The sequence below is a fragment of the Myotis nattereri genome (genome assembly GCF_964212035.1).
Source record: "Myotis nattereri genome assembly, chromosome: 8".
NCBI classification, from domain to species: Eukaryota; Metazoa; Chordata; class Mammalia; order Chiroptera; family Vespertilionidae; genus Myotis; species Myotis nattereri.
Genome location: NC_138083.1, coordinates 60,994,313 through 61,010,921, shown reverse-complemented (window position 1 = coordinate 61,010,921; position 16,609 = coordinate 60,994,313). Strand labels below are relative to the sequence as shown.

Here is a 16,609-nt window from a genome sequence, read left to right as displayed (position 1 = left end):
GTGGCTTAGTCAGGCCGATAGGAGAAATGGAAAGAAGGATTTTGGAGGTAGAATCTCAGAACTGGGTGACAAATTAGATGAAAGGATTAGAGAGGGAGATGGAAGAATGAATTCCAGGTTCCTATGTGGAAAACAAGGTGGAAGAATAATATTTAAGAGAAAATTATCAAGAAACCAATTGACTGGACTGTTTTCATATGGGTGAGCCCCTGTTACTGCAAGTACTTGAGCATAAATCTTTTTTAAAAAATATATATGGAGAAATTTAGATTAGATGAATTCTAATGCCTGTTTATTTTAATCCTAAAGTTTGCAACCATTGCAAGAATGTTAGTCTGATAATATTAAGAAAAGAAAAAATAAATGTTTAGCCATCCCTTGACCTATGGAATTGGGTACAGCTTATAATTTTTATTACATTTGATATAAAGTTAATTGCCACTTCTCTGCATTACACAATATTGTTACATTATATAAAAATTAGAGTTTTGAAAATACGTGAAGTAATGTAGTAACATTATCATAAAGCCTTAGTTTTGCACAAAATTCAAAATAATGTCAATCCCCTAAGTCAGTGGTCAGCAAACTGCAGCTCAAGAGCCACATGCGGCTCTTTGGCCCCTTCAGTGTGGCCACGAAGTTTCAATCGCACTGTATGTGCACGCCTGCACGTGGTATTTTGTGGAAGAGCCACACTCAAGGGGCTGCAGTTTGCCGACCACTGCAAGTTTAAAAAAAAATCAAAATTTGTGGTTTCAAAGCTGATAAATCCTGTGAATTTTGAATTGTGTTTCATTTTAGCTGGTAAACAGAAATACTGGTCACTCTTTTCTCAAATTAATGATGGACTATGATAGTTTTGAATTAAGAAGGGTATAGAGGGAAATATCCTCACTCAGAGCGAGGCTTTCTATGTGGCAGAATTATAAGACTTTACCTAGAAATCACCTGCCCAGCCCCCATAGGTGTAGATTTATGCAAATGCTATACATCCAATAGAATTAGTGAACCATTTTTTCCTCTAAATACTTTATATATCTTCACAAATGTATTATTTTTAGAGGTTCTTATTTCTCTTCCTCTTTGTCTCGCATTTTTCCAAAATATAGATTTAAAGTACGTTGTTAGCAAATTTGTAGACAGTTTTTAAACTGTAGCTGCCGGGGTCCAGTCCCAGCGGGTCCAGGGGTTCCCAAAGGCGTGGACGGAGTCGGCGAAGAAGGAATGACATGGAGACAGCGTTCAGTTGATCAGCAGCCTAGCCAGGATCTCCAGCCAAGTTCTGGTCTCGATCTCCAGAGAGGTTCTGCTTAGGATCTCCAGCCAGGTTCTGTGTCCATGTTCTCTTGCTAGGTTCTCCAGCCAGGTTCTCCAGGTTCTCCAGCCAGGTTCTGTAGCCATGTTCCCTCACTAGGTTCTCCAGCCAGGTTCTGTCCAGGTTCTCCAGCCAGGTTCAGTCACCAGGTTCTAGTCAGGTTCTCTTGCCAATTTCTGTAGTCAGGTTCAGTCCAGGATCTTTTGCCATGTTCTCTCCAGCGAAGTTCTTCTGTCTCTAGAGAACGTTCTGTGTAGGTTCTGTGCCTAGGTTCTGTCTCTCTCTCTCTCCTAAGTTCTGTGTTCTAAGTTCTGTGTCTTGCTGTCTTGTTACAACTGTATTTATACCAGTTGATTCAATCCTATCAATCTCTATTACAAAGGTTAGGGCGTTTCTTATCTCCATTCCAGGGAGTAAAGATTATGAAGCTTAAGCATGATTGTTCGTAGTTAAAGTGATTAATTACCCGCCTGGCACTTACTTAAGAGGTTTTATTCCCTCCCTAACTTCAGGGGAAAATCCCTACCTGGGGAAACAACCTTTCTCAGAGAGGTGACCTTGGTTAAAACACATAGTGCCAAGAAGGTGAGCAAACATATTAAGAACGGTAGGCCATATATGCCAGGTCCCTTGAAACAGCAAGCATGGACCGGCTCCCGGCATGTAGCGATACGTGGGTAGAAAAGCAAGTATCAAATCGGAAATTGCTCCCTACATTTCTATTCCATGAAGGAGGAGGAACTGCAAGAAGGAAAAAAAAGCCTGTCATCATCAAAACCCATGTGGGGAAAATAATTTCCCAGTGTGGAGATAAAGTTCTATGAGCTGTCTCTACAGTTCAAGGTAGGATTATCGAATCTATCCAAAAGCCCTGGAATTAGCAGGATCTAAATGAGAATCAGATTATCTGACCAATGTGTGGGAGAAATAGGTGCACGTACATACCCGTAGAACTTTTCCTTTGTTTTTCAAAACTATTCGACATTGTGTTTTACTTTTTTTCAAATATCCTGTGCAAAAAAAAAAAAAAAAAAAAAAAAAGAGAGAGAGAAAAAGAAAATAAAAGAAAGAAACAATGGCTCACATCCTGCTTTGGTCCCAGAAAGGGAGACCCTCTCTCAGTGACTTTTGTGAAAACAGACCATCGTGTGTAACGTATGGGGCAGTTTCTTCCCCACATGTAAGAATAAGAATGGGAAGCACCATAATTCCTCCGTGTGCATGACTTTATGGTGCTTCCATGCCTGTAGAGAGAATATGAGATGAAGCCAAAATAAAGGATATTATTTACTTAGAGTTTTGAAAGAAAGCTATTTGCTTCTGCTTAAATAGGAGAGAAATGAGTGATTCAGATCAAGAGCTCAACTCACTCTTTGAAACGCATTATGCCTTTTCTTTTAACAGGAAAGATTTCAGCTCTAAATTCCCAAATAATATTATTGAATCAAATCCAATGAGGTTTTTAAAAACAATAAAAAACAGATAATTAGGAATTCCTTCTCTTCCAAAAACATAGAAGTTTTAAATCAACAAAGTGAAACAGGAATATTACCTCTGATCCCCCAATCCAATAAAAAGTTAGAGATGGAATCCAGACAGTTTGGAAGTCTGCAAACTTCTACTAGTAGATGCACCCTTAATAAATGCTTAGTTCCTAGAATCTGCTGGCTTAAGAGTTATGGATAGATGAGATCTCTGGCAGGGGTTACTAGTATCTGGAACAGACAAAGAGCAAGTAGACTATACCTTTATTGGGTTTTAAGGGAATTGTATTGCCAAAGAAACTACAAGACTGGCCTGCAAAAGCCTGTGGCTATCTGAAACTTAAAGTAATCCCCAGCCTCCTAAACCTTCACCAACGAGTAACCAGCTTTGCCCACTTCATCTGTGGCATCAAGGATAAAGGACAAGAAAACTCCCAAAGGGCCAGGGAGGACAATCCACAGTGGAATTGCTCCAAGCGTCACAGTCTAACCCGGGGGTCCCTGCACAGACAGGGCAGAGGGTTTGCAATTCCTGTTGGTGGCATTTGACAGTTGCTATGGGCCAGTGGCTGCTGTATGTTCCTAATTTTTCACTCTTCTGAATGGCAGTTGTTATTGCGGTTACCTACAATAAAATCATCATAAAGCTTATAATACATAGATAGATAGATAGATAGATAGATAGATAGATACTTAGTTCTTTGTATATCTTTGAAAGTCAACCAAAATTAAATTATATTTTTATGGTACTGCAAGGGGATATTAAAACACTCATACTGAACTTGACCCATCTCCTCAATGCTTTTTGCTTTTCTTGAGTAATCACAATAATTATAAGCTCAGATATCTATTTACTGAGGCATTTGATAAGGGGAAGACAAAGCAAATATATATATATATATATATATATATATATATATATATATATATATATATAATCTGAATATCAAAACTGAAAGAAACTTAAAGAGAGTTCACTTTAGAATGAGTTCAATTTCTTGAAAATTGAGGCCCAGAGAGACCAAGTCATCTGTGTGCACTGGTTCACTTTTTCATTTACTGAATGTGTCCATTCATTGACTACATTATTATTGAGGATCTTCCCTATGCTGGATGCAAAGATAAAGATCAGCAGAGTTTAAAGTCTCAGACAGAGCTGGTCAGGAAAAGCAGCAGCACCAGGTAGCCGCTGAGCCTGGGATACGTACAGTGTTTACCATTTTCCAGCGGGCACATACTGTGCTAGCCCAGGTTCTCTCCACTCTCCATCCGGTTTGATAGGGAACACCTGGATTGCTGGTTAGACCCAAGGACACCAAGCCCTGCCCTCGACCTCCTTAATCTGAAAGGATACCAATGAGACCTGGGACTTTTAATTTTTAACAAGTGTCCAGATGAACCTAATCAGGAGGCACCAGCAGAGCTTCACCTGCTGGTCAGTGACCTCCCACCTTTTACTGCCCTTTTTCAGTTGGTAAGCTCTTCACCCAATTGGCTTAAAAGTCTCATTTCTGACTTTTTAGGTAGGAGCCTATTTCTCAGTTCAGTGTCAGCAACAGATTATCTACTGAGCTTTAAAAACAAATTAAAGAAGCCCTGGCCTCCCTCAGACTATGTCAGAATCTCTCAAATTAAGGCCCAGGGCTTTCTTCCTTTTTTTTTTTTTTTAGTTCCACAGGGGTTTTGACAAGCAGCAGCTTTGAGGACCACTGCCAACCTTTCTTTCAGAACCCTCAGGAAGGACCTTCCCACACAGTGGGGTAGGAGAGGCTCAGGAGTACCTCTGGAGCCCATGACACATGCTGTGGCCATTATCATAATATGCAGACTTTCCCATCATGGGCCTTCCCAACATCTTAGATTCAGGTAGGTATTATACAGCCGACCATTCTAGGACAGTGAGAGTCACACATTTTTCAGCAAAGCAAACTAAAACAAGGTAACCGCTGGGTCAATAATTGTCCTGTTAGATTGTGTGTTCTCCACACCATTTCATCACATCACATGTCTGTCCCTCCTGCCATCTCACCCACATGCCTTTGTACTTGTTTATGCACCTGTTAAGGCAATTGTAATCACGGGATTGCATTGTGTTGAGCTGAGCCTCATCTTCTTTGTCCAAGGACTTAAGACCCTGTGGAGGATGGGAGCTAGTTCCCAAGCTAAGTCCCCAACACCTGCACCGCCTTAATCTTAGGATGCACAGGTACTCAGGAAGTGCTATGCAATTGACATGGCCAGCTCTCAGCTGGGAGCTTTTCCCGACATCCCATAGGGCTCTTATCTCATGCATGCATATGGTGATGGGCATGATGTTCCAGAGACAGAATATAATAGACCTCCCCAAAGCATGTCCTGGCACCCTGACTTCTAGGAAACTCAAGTCACTCAAGAGCAAAGAATGTGGGTGATTCTGTGGTGTTCCACTGGCAGCTCTAACTCATACCATCACAGCCAATAGTCTTCTGGCTTTCATAGTGTATGTTTCTCACAAAGGTATCAGGAAATACTTTGACACTTCATCTTTTATTTTCTATCTTGTGCTGAAATAAGGAATAAGTCTAGACACAGTAGAAAATAAGGTCTCTCCTTGCAAGTAGATTCCTATGACACTCCAAAAAAATCTGTATAACAAGCTTCATGCTAATAGCTTTCCGTTATGCGTTCCTAATGATGCCCCCGCTCTTACAGATTTGTTATGAGCCCTCTTTGCTTCCCTTTTATTACTATGCTGTCCTTTTCTTTTCTTTTTAAATTAGTAATGCTTTGGATTCAACATGTAACTTGACAGGTAACTTAAAAGGAACACTTGTAAGAAGTTCTTTTCTCAACAAGGTCAAGATTGTTCCCATTATTGTTATAATAGCTTTACTGTTTCTCTATATTTTTATTTTGTTTTCTTAAAATATCTGACGGAGTTGTATTTTGCTGTTCTTGGATGAATTATAATGAGTACTAGTACTTAGTTGCATCATCAAAGGTACTGTTACTTAGTTGCACATTTAATCTAGGCTGGATATTTTGTGTTTCTCAAGTATATGTTTCACAGAACTGGAAAGCATTCTTTAATGGAGTAAGAAGATAGAGCACATGTGGTTACTGAAGTAGATATGGATGGAATAATTGAGTATTTAGTAACTTCAAATTGGCTAAATCTAACAGCTCAAATTTTTGCATTTTTTTCTCTCTTTCTAGACCATTTCCTGAACTCATCTTCTATTTTTCACCATTTGTAATGGAATCTCAGTGACTCCATCCAGACTCGCCCTAGTCTTTGTATATTACTGAAATGAATCAACCCAGTCCATGTTGATATCTCCACGTGTTTTCCAGTGACCAAGCCCACAGTTCTTTAACCTTCCTCTGTTTTTAATGTACAGCTATCAAATGTATATTTGGTATGTGCTTTGAGGCATATGAATTTTTAAATGCAATAATCCATTACCAAAAGAAAAGGATTTTGTTTAATGTATCCTTGCAAATAGTGACAGCATTCCCTCTTTATCTCTTTTCAGCACAAACATGACATCACTGTGAAGTACGGGTGCAGAGTCCTGAAGTCACTCTCTCTTTGGTTGTTACAGAAAGGCAGTCTATTAACTGAAGCCTGAGCATGGAGTACATTTCTTCTATTAACTGTTTATTAAGTTGACAAGCTAAGTAATGACTACTTTTTTCTTTCTAATATACATCAGTTTTATGCATTTAGCAGTATTTTTCCTGGAACAGATGTGTCTTTTCAAAGCTGTCTTTCTTTCCTATGAACATAGGATTTCTTCTTAATTGTATGCCTGTAAGCTGCCACTGCATTAAATAGTGTTTCTGAACACACCACTGAGATTGCTCTGTACCGAGAGCCAAGTGACATGAAAACCATAGGATCATCAAGATTGTGAGCAGCCAGCTCCTGCATCAAGCTCCCAATTAGCTGGTATTCTTTGGCTAAATATATTCCGCAGCCAATGCAGTCATCTCCAGTCCTTTGGTTTCAGAAGCCTTAGAAATACCTGGGAGTTATTTGAATGTGGCAGTATTTGAACTACGACAAGATACACAAGAAGCACTTCACAGTCAATCAGCAAACTGTAGGTTTGACAGAGAAACACTGAAGGCAGTATCAAACTCCATCCACATTCCTGTTTTGAATAACTAAGCAGATTATAATCAGCACTTCCCTTTATCAATAAAAAGGAGCATTCACAAAGAATCGGTATCTAAAGAACATTAGGCAACTACTATTACTTTTATGATTTCCTCAATGCTAAGTGTTAACAAAGAAAACCTTGCTGCTATACTTTTTGAAAAGCACCAATGGAAGCCTGACACTATGTTGATAACACTTTTTTTTTTTTCACATAAAAAGTATAATGAGCTCTTGGGTCACTTTCAATATATGGTTAGGTTCTTTTTCTGGAGTAAAGTTACTCTGGGGTCAAGTGACTGGAAAAGCAAGGAGAGGAAATAAAATGATTGCTCAACAGGAGAACTGGGGTGCTGCTGTCCCAGCCAGCCTCTCCGCCCACAGCAAGATCATGGAAATTAGGCGGGAGCCCAACTGGTTCTTCAGCAGTGGCCACAGACAGGCGTGATCTGGCACCCACCGGTGTCTGTCTGACAGCTGCCTGTGCTCCAGCCAGCGCTCGGTAAGTGATCCTGCAGAGGCTCGCCCTGCAATTTCCCACTGAGTCATGAGGTCAAGTAAAACCTCCACTGATGTCTTTAAATAGTCTTGGCTCTGGCAGGCTAATGTGGGTGAAGATACTGGAGTGTGCCCGTGTGTGCCTGGCAGGGAGAGGCAGGTCTCCGGTTGCTGCTGGAGGGGGAATTTAAGAGGGGACTTCAGCTGCCACCCAGTGACACTGGTAAGATCTGTTTGCAATGGTTTGACAGAGAGCTCATGCGCAGATGTGCTAATGACCTATCGTATCTGATGATAACAACTTTCGTCTTCTATGAGTGGGAAATTGACTTGGAAGTCTGTTTGGAAAATCACCTATCCTATTAATAAATGATATGGATCCTCTTTGAGCAGCTCTTAGAAGACAGCAGCTCCATACTAAACCTGCCTGTGCTCAGACCCAGTGCCCCAGCCCTTTGCTGCTCTTTCCCACGGGGAATAAAGGGAGAAGAGGGAGGAATTAGGGTGCAATGGCTGCAGGGGGTAAGGGTTTGACTGATTTCCCCCAGTCCTGTTTTTTTGTTTGTTTGTTTTTTTAGTTACTGTTCTTTGTTTATTGAGTCCTTGGGGCTTGGTCTAGTCTACGCCATCCAGTGTGTTCCCCTCACTCCAGCCCGTCACTTACATTTCTCTTGAGAGGGATCACAGCTTGCTGCACATCACAGGAAGCCACGTGGGTTTCTGTCCTTTTCACCACATTGTGGGCTCCTTGGTAGAAGGAGCAGAGCTTTACTCCTCTCTGGTTCCCGCCCACGGGAGTGAAGAGATGGTGCTAACAAATATGAGTTTAACTGAATTAAGCCAAGGGGCATTAAGAAGTTAGACAAGTCTTGGCAGCAAACCCAAATTCTGTCTCAAAATAGTTAGCCATATTCTACAGTCAAAAGTGCCAAGACACTTGAACAGTGGGCTCTCCATTGACCTGCAGGGGCTGTACTTTCTTCACTGCCACCTCTTCATCCTAATTCTTTAACTCTTAATACACAGTAAATGTTTTAGGGGCTCTCGGCTACTGTGACAACAGTAAGAATTAGTGACCCTTGTGGCAGGAACTCTAAAATTGCTCGTCCTGCTATCACATTTAACTAACAGCTGTGTATTTTATAATTAAAAACAAAACAAATGTAATATTTTATAGCCTTTTGTCCAAAGAGCTTTAAAAAAATGTCACTAAAGTCCTTTGTAAGTGTTCATAAGTGAAAGCCAAGCGGCAAATATCGCCCTCCCCTGAATGTTAGAAGGGCAATTACATTTTGTGTGTGCCTTGTCTGTGCCTTACCTCCTTTTTCCTGCCTTAAGGCCACTTCTTTTTCCTCAATTATTATCTCACCTCTGAGAGGGCAGACCCAGTAAGGGAGGAGAAGGGAAGTTAGAAAGGATGACAAGCATGGCTGGCATCTTTAGGAAAACTCAGGGACATGACTATGGTCAAGAGGGTTGGGAAAGAAGGTTGAAACTGCACATTAAAATCGGGTTGTTTTTATTATCTAAAAGCCATCATGAGCCAGTCACTCAGCACCACACGTAAACCTGAGCAGCTTGATTGTTACTCTACAGGCATTTTAGAGACAAGTTTCCCCTGATTGTTCCCCACTGAACTTGAAGGGAAAGCTCTGCCAAACTTGGTCATCGCCAGAAGGGCAGGGCTCCAGCTGGCCCTTTGGTCCCAGGTAAGGCTTGGTCCAGGCTGGTGCAGGAGCCTGTCTTGCTGTTGGCTACCTGGCCTCCGGTTGCCAATTCAAGGGTTGACACCAGATGCTGCCAATGCCTCACACCATCCTTGGCACATACTTAGTGAATATTTAACTTTTGGATTCCATTGAATCAGGCCTGCTGACCATTATTCCAAGGGCCGAGTCCCATTGCTCCTCAGGAAAATTAGAGCAATTATTTCTCTTCGGAGAAAACCGAAGTCCTGTTTCCATTTATATTTAGAATGAGATGACCATATTTTGGGGTTATTAGGAACATGCAGAGTTCAAAGCAAACCCCTGCCTAGAAACCCCTGCCTAGAATGCCACTCAACTACAATTGAGCAAATATTAACACACGCCTTGACCAACCCAACAGTAAGAGGAGAAAGCGCGGACTAGAGAAGTACCCCGTGGGCAGAGTCCGGGCGAGCTGGCTGCTGTTCCCGCCCCGCGGCCACTCAGCTGTGCTTTTTGTCCTTCAGGTAGCTGACCAGCATCTCCAGGCCCCCCTCCACCAGCTCGGGCAGAGGCTTGGCTAAGGGGTTATGGGAAATGTGGAGCCCTTTGTCCATGGGGTTCCAAGCGATCCTCCCCAGTCTGCACAGCAGGTAGAGCTCCTCCGGGAGGGTTTGGATGTCGTTGTCGTTCAAGTTCAGCACCTCCAGGCTGGCCAGGAGGCAGAGCGAGCGCGGGAAGGAGTGGATGCTGTTGTTCTCCGCGATGAAGATCTGAAGGCTGCCCAGGCACTGGATGCTCTCGGCGATGTTCTCCAGGCGATTGGAGCCCACGTGCAGGAAATCCAGCTCCTTCAGTGCAAACACGCAGACGGGGATGTGAGCAAAGCAGTTGTTGCTGAGGTTCAGCTTCCGCAGCCGGGAGAGGTCGGCCAAGCTGGCGGGCAGCTGGGAGAGGCGGTTGTGGGACACGCTCAGGACCTCCAGGCTCCTGCAGGCGCCCAGCTCGGCCGGCAGCTCGCTCAGGCGGTTCAGGCTCAGGAACAGCACCTTCAGGCCCTGCAGGAGGCTGACCTCCGCGGGCAGGCTCTTCAGATGGTTCCCGCACAGGTTCAGCACCACCAGCCTGCTCAGCCGGCCCACCTCGGGGGGCAGAACCCGCAGCTGGTTGTGAGACAGATTGAGCCTCTGGACCTCGGACAAGCCCCACAGGAAGTCGGGGATGTCCGTCATCCCCTTGGTGACCAGGCTGAAGCTGATGTGGCGCAGGCCCCGCTTCAGCAGGGCCCGGGGGTCCCTTCCCGAGAGCAGGGCATCATCCCAGGCGGACAACTTCTGCCTCCTCCCCAGGCAGCCCATCCTCCCGGGGCCCTTGTCCTTGCAACCGGCCCTGGACTGCCTGGCCCCCATGTGTTTTCCCTCCCCCCTCTCGCCCTGGGGCTCAAAGGCTGGGATGAGTCCTACCCCAGCTGCTGAAAGCCAGGCTGGCGCGGGCAGGGAGCGCAGGCGGAGGTGAGGACAGGCCGGCGGGCAGTCACGGGCGGAGGAAGCTCCCGGAGGGTCTGGGTCAGATGTCCTAGAGGAGACTCGGGACAGGCGGTGAGGTTAGATGGTGTCTCTCGGAGCCGCGGGCTGTAATGATATACTCGTCCCTGCGGCGGCTGCGGAACTGAACCCTTCACTCCCTCTGTTTGTTGCAAGGCAGCTGTCACTGTCATTCTGCCCGGGGTTAACCAGGCTGGTGTGTGCAAACAGGTCACAGGGAGGCTTTATGTAACTGCCCGCTCTCGGCTTAGCTTGGGTACCACCGCTGAGCGGGGCGATGAACAAGCCCACCCCCCAAAAGAAGCAAAGAGGAAGAATAAAGCAGGCCACGCAAAGCCCAGGCTCCATGGTGGCCGGCTCATCAGGGCTCCAGAGCGAAACTGGACTAAATCCTGGTGACAGAGTTTGTTTCCAAAGCTAAGGATCCTCAGATGATAGACTCACTCATTTCAACTTTGGTGAGTTCGGTAGTTGTGGAAACGTAACGGAAGTGGCCCGGACCCCTGGAATCCTCCAGGCCAGAGGTCTTACAGGATGCTTGTCAGTGAGGAGAGAAGAAAGGGGGTCCAGACCCCCGCTCCCATTTCAACCAGAGAGCTCTGGGGACCTCTGTTTTACAGGGGCTTCCGAGTTTTGTGGGGTGCCCTTTAAATGTCTGAACAGCCTCTTAAGTGGTTGCCTTGGTAAGGTAAGCAGGGGGTGCCCACTGTTTTGGAAAAATACAAAAACAAAACAGTATAGAGAGCGGTTCTCCATCTGTGGGTCGCGACCTCTTTGGCGGTCGAATGACCCTTTCACAGGGGTCGCCTAAGACCATCCTGCATATCAGATATTTACATTATGATTCATAACAGTAGCAACATTACAGTTATGAAGTAGCAACGAAAATAATTTTATGGTTGGGTCACAACATGAGGAACTGTATTTAAAGGGCCAGAAGGTTGAGAACCATTGGTATAGAGAGACCTCCCTGGGTATATACCTCTCTCTCTTTCCCTCCCCTTCTCTCTCTCTCCACCTACCCACCTTCTTGAATTTAAAAAATAAGAAGTCAATTTGTACCCTAAGTAAAGGGGGTTAATAGTTGGTGTTATATGCTGAATTGTGTCTCCTCCAAATTTCAAATGTTGAAGTCCTAACTCCCAGGACCTCAGAATTTAGAGACTGGGCCCCGTGAGAACACAGGGAGAAGCCTGACACCTGCAAGCCAAGGAGAGGAATCTCAGAAGCAACCTCTCCTATGGACACTTGGCCTTGGGCATGTACCCTGCAGATTTATGTTCTTTAAGCCACTCCGTCTGCGGTGCTTTGTCCTAGCAGCTGATACAGCTGGGGAGGAGGCAGATATGAGGCCTAGGTAAAAAAAAAAAAAAAAAAAAAAAAAAAAAAAAAAAAAAAAAAAAAAAAATTAATTAATTAATTATAAAAATAGGCCATGATTAAAGGGAGAAGTGATATCTGGGTCGATGATCCATGTTCTGAGAAAAGGGTTTGCAGTCTGTAGCGAGGGCTGGATTGGCCGGAAAGCATGTGGCTTTTGCAGGCAGCAGCCCATGTGCACAGCCCCCAGCAGAGCAGTTGTGTGTCCTGGACAGCGATGCTGGTCCTATGACCTTGGTCTCAGAGTCCAATCACCAGGCCAGAAGCCAGAGCTGGGCCCTGACTGGGTGCTGCCTGGGGAATCTGTGGGCTCATCCACTGAGTGGCCAGTGTCTGGACAGGAGCAGCAACAGGAGGTATAAAGCAATGCAAGGCCATTTCTCACTCCACTTGGCATTTGAAAGAGATCTGACCCCTTTCCACTGAGTAAACCCTTGGACAAAGGTGGAGAGTGGATTTTTTTAATGGAATACTTAAATGTTCTATTAATTGGGGGAGGGAGGTAAGGTAGCTAAATTTGTGCCCTAAGTTTTTGGAGCAAACCCTGCCTTATAAGTGCATATGACAGTAGGGTTCTGTTGTTTTATAAAAAGTTAGCTAGGCTTCTTTTCCCCTCTTTTCTCTCATGAGCAGGAGAAATTATGCTAGAATTCCTGAAATGTGGAAAATAACAGGAGCTGGGATGGTTTAAACAAGAATCAACAGCTTTCTTCTTTGTGGCAATTCTTTCTTTTTCTCTTAACACATCTCTCCAATAATAACTGTGTGAGCATTTACCAATAGTCAACATTTATTGAATGTTTACTATGTGAAAGGCATTGCACTAGGCACTTTACATGCAGGATAGAAGTATTAAAATTATCTTTATTTTACAGATAAGGAAACAACGATAGGATGAGGTTAAGTAACTTATGCAAGATTAATTCACTTGCCCAAGTTCAAGTATCTAACTAGTCAAAGTCAGACACAGAATTCAAACCCAGTTAGTCCAGTTCTACCACCTGCTGGAACTATTAGAAGACTCTGGGGTTATCCTTGTAGAAAGATGGATTAACTATGGCTAGATTGTGTGTGTTCTTTTCAAGTTGCTGAAAGCTAGGTCTGGAGAGAACATAGTTAAAGAAATGACTATGTTAACTACATACATAAAAATAAACTACATAATTAGGCATTAATCCTGCTTTCTGTACCCCATCGCAACAGGGAAAGCAAAAGTTAAAATATCATTCCAGAAGACTTTGACATAATGGATTTAAATCCCCTCCAAAAATAGTTCAGTTCTTCTCTAGCAAGGTTCTCATATATCAAAAGGACAAGCTGTATGAATAGCTAACTTTATTTCTTCTAATTTTTTGAAATGTAGATACTGCCTCCTTAGTTAACCATGGGTTTGCAGTCAGAGCCTGTGTCGCCTAAAGCACGGTCATGGTCTCAGGCCCTGTCCTCATCTATAAGACAGGCCTTTCAGGTAGATGATTTCCCAGGGCCACTTCTCACTCTGTGAGTTGAATTCTCACTACACATGAGACCACTGTAGGGAAGTGTAAGTCACATCACTTCTTTTCTGGTGAAAGCATGCAAATTCAAGGCAGCTTCTATTTTGCTTACTTTGATATTTCCCCTGGGGAATAAACAGTAACAGCATTGTCATCTTCCCTCTCTCCCTCCATCCCTCCCTTCTTCTCTTCCTCCCTTCCTTTTTAAATAAACTTTTTATTTAAAAAACAAACAAACAAAGAGTAACAGGTAATGCTGTTTGTTGGCTTTATGATTCATTATGGAGACCACACATCTGACTTTTTCCAAAAGAGACTTTTCAAGACTCTCTGAGAGGCTTACAGTTTGGAGTACGTCTCAGGAGGAGTCATTTTTGGACAAAGTTTTGAAATTCCAGAGCATGGTAAGTAATGTGGCTGTCTTTAAAACCTAAAAAAAATATGTAATAATTGAAATGCATTTAGTATGCTCAATGTATTTACTACATTTTTGTGTATTCCAACTGATAATTATTCCAATGTATAAAAATTGACATTTATTATTTTTTAATCCTACTTCAAATAAAACTGAAATGATGAGAATATAAAATAGTGGGTTATAAAAACATCCAAAGCTACTCCTGAATTCACACTAACGGAATATCTATTGAAAATAATTTCTTTTCTTCTCGTGATGGTTTTTCAGCTTAACAGACATATTATGTCTGTTAATTTTGGAAAAAAGAAATGTGTATGTTTAAATAATTTATTAAAATAACAATTTTACTGATTTAAAAAATGTTAACAGAAAAGTCTGAAGAGATAACCCAGTTAACATTTTGCATATGTAAATCTATATGTTTTCCCTAAGCATATCTTCTTCAATGTATTTTCTTTCATACACACAAAAAAATTCTTTTCATCGTTGCACCAAGCACAGCCTGATGCTGGGTTTCACAGACATCTGCAGAGAGACTCTGTTAAACCACCATGTCCTCAGGACAGCCCATGGTTAAGCATCTGTAAAACGCATGCAATGACGAAACCCAAAGTATATAACAAAATCCCCTAAACCATGGTTACTGATGCCATGATCCACAGTAGAGTGATGGTACATGGTGATTCCCCAGGAAATGATAGATTTCACATAAATGGTAGGTATTATACACAAATACCCATCACATACACATGCATTTACTGAATATTCTCCATGCCTTTGATTTTATTTTGTCCTTTTTCATGAACTTTACACTCTCTTCAGGGCCAATCAATGTTGTATCTGTGAAGCATCTCTTATCTATCTTTCACTCACCTTAACATTTAAAGAGTATTTACTTAGGGTCAAGAGCTGTTTTAGACCCTGTTAATGGTTTCTCTGATTTCATAAGACTCGAGAAGCCAGTATTGTTAATCTCATTTAAATCTGGTGAAGCCAACCTTCAGTGGGGTTAATTGATGCTCCAATTACAAGCCTCGTTAGTATCAGCATTATTATCAACATCTAGTCTTCTGCTCTAACTCCTGTTCTCTTTCTACCATGCAAATACCTGGCTTTCCTCTACACAGATTATTTTTCTTAGTAAAGTGGCTTATTATTACTCTGATTACAAAATGCCCCAGCCATACAGCTCATAGCAACCGCATTGAAAGGTAGCAACAGCCTGGCGGTCAATGTCATAAGCTCGGGTTGCTGTGGCTGGCCATCTTGGGTTGTAATCTGAGTTTATTACTGAAAGCTGTGTGACCTTGGGCAGGTTACTTAGCTTGTCTGGATTTCCATTGCCAGTGTTTTTACTTGAACTCAAAGAAGAGCTGAGATGGGCGTCTGGGCTGGTTCAGGAGTGGGAGACAGCATGTGCGGACAGACGCCTGGGCTGTTCTTGAGCGAAGATCTGTCTGTGAGCCACTGCTCTGGCACTCAGCAGTCACATAAAGCCGCACATTCCGGTCTCAGCCTCAGAGAGGAGACAGACAAGGTATGAAGAATAAGAAATATGACTGAGGGTCACTGCAGCCCAGTGTGGACAGACGGAGAAGAGTTTTCTTCTTTGTGTCCTCGGTCATGCACTTTGTGGGTTCTCACTAACTACAGGCTGGCACGTGGTCGTCTCCAAACCTCAACAACTTCTTGGGTTTCCCTTTCACACGAGGGGCATGGTTGGGTATCATGCCTACCCTTATGGGGACTATAGAACCTTTTTTTTTTTTTAGCTAGACTTATATTAAGGAAAAATTACTATTTGATTCAGTTGGCAGTTCAAAAAGTCCCAAGTCTAAGAATTAGATCAGATTTGGAGTCTTCGGAGATTGCCCTATCTCCATAAAGGCTGGTAGCACCCTCTAATGAAATATTTATTAGAACTGTGGTTTTGCAAATGACAGATCAATTTAAAGTAATGTTTCTTCTGCAAGCTAGAGGAGCATTGCTGAGCTTCACACCCATCACAAGCTGACATTTCCTTGAACCTCCTAGCATCAGCCCTTCGTTGTGTAGTGAATGTGTGACACAAATGTAGCAGAACGTATGCTCCTGCAAGGGCACACATTGCTCTAAGAGGCCAGCACCGCAGCCCAGGTGCCAACGTAAATAAAGCATGGGCAAATTCAGGCAAACAGGACACGTAATGGAGCTGAGATGAGGACGAGAGTCAGGTTTGGTAAGGCCATCCCTAAGTGGACGCAGCTGATGGTTTTATCGTTTCTTCTCAAATCAGGGCTGAATGGTTGAGTAGGCAGCCTCAGGAAGCCTGTGGCCATGAGGGAGGAACCACAGATACACAGAACTTCCTAGTAGCAAACATAGCTGTCTTGGTGGGGAAATACTTTTTTAAGAAACTTGGGACATAAATGGAGGAAGAAACAAAGAGCAAAAGAAATGAGGTGACCTCTTACAGAGAAATCCTGAGGTCTCATAAAAGCTGTTTTTGTTTGTTTTGTTTTGTTTTGTTTTGTTTTGAAATGGGCCATACAAGTAGAAGGAACCCAGTAAAAATGTACTGAACTATCTTTTCTTTCACTTTATTAATTGTCTGTTCCTTTGTTCCTCCAAACCCTGGATGCCCTTTAGCATGGCTTTGACTTAGT

At 43.1% G+C, this 16,609-nt stretch overlaps 1 protein-coding gene across 1 annotated transcript; it reads right to left on the bottom strand.

Moving 5' to 3' along the window:
- Positions 1-9,629: 9,629 nt before the first annotated feature.
- On the bottom strand, positions 9,630-10,535 carry LRRC30 (leucine rich repeat containing 30; the record flags this gene model as incomplete). The annotated part of the gene is made up of 1 exon (XM_081097936.1): positions 9,630-10,535. One exon carries the CDS (start codon positions 10,533-10,535, stop codon positions 9,630-9,632), a length of 906 nt encoding a protein of 301 aa, XP_080954062.1.
- Between the last annotated feature and the right edge of the window lie 6,074 nt (positions 10,536-16,609).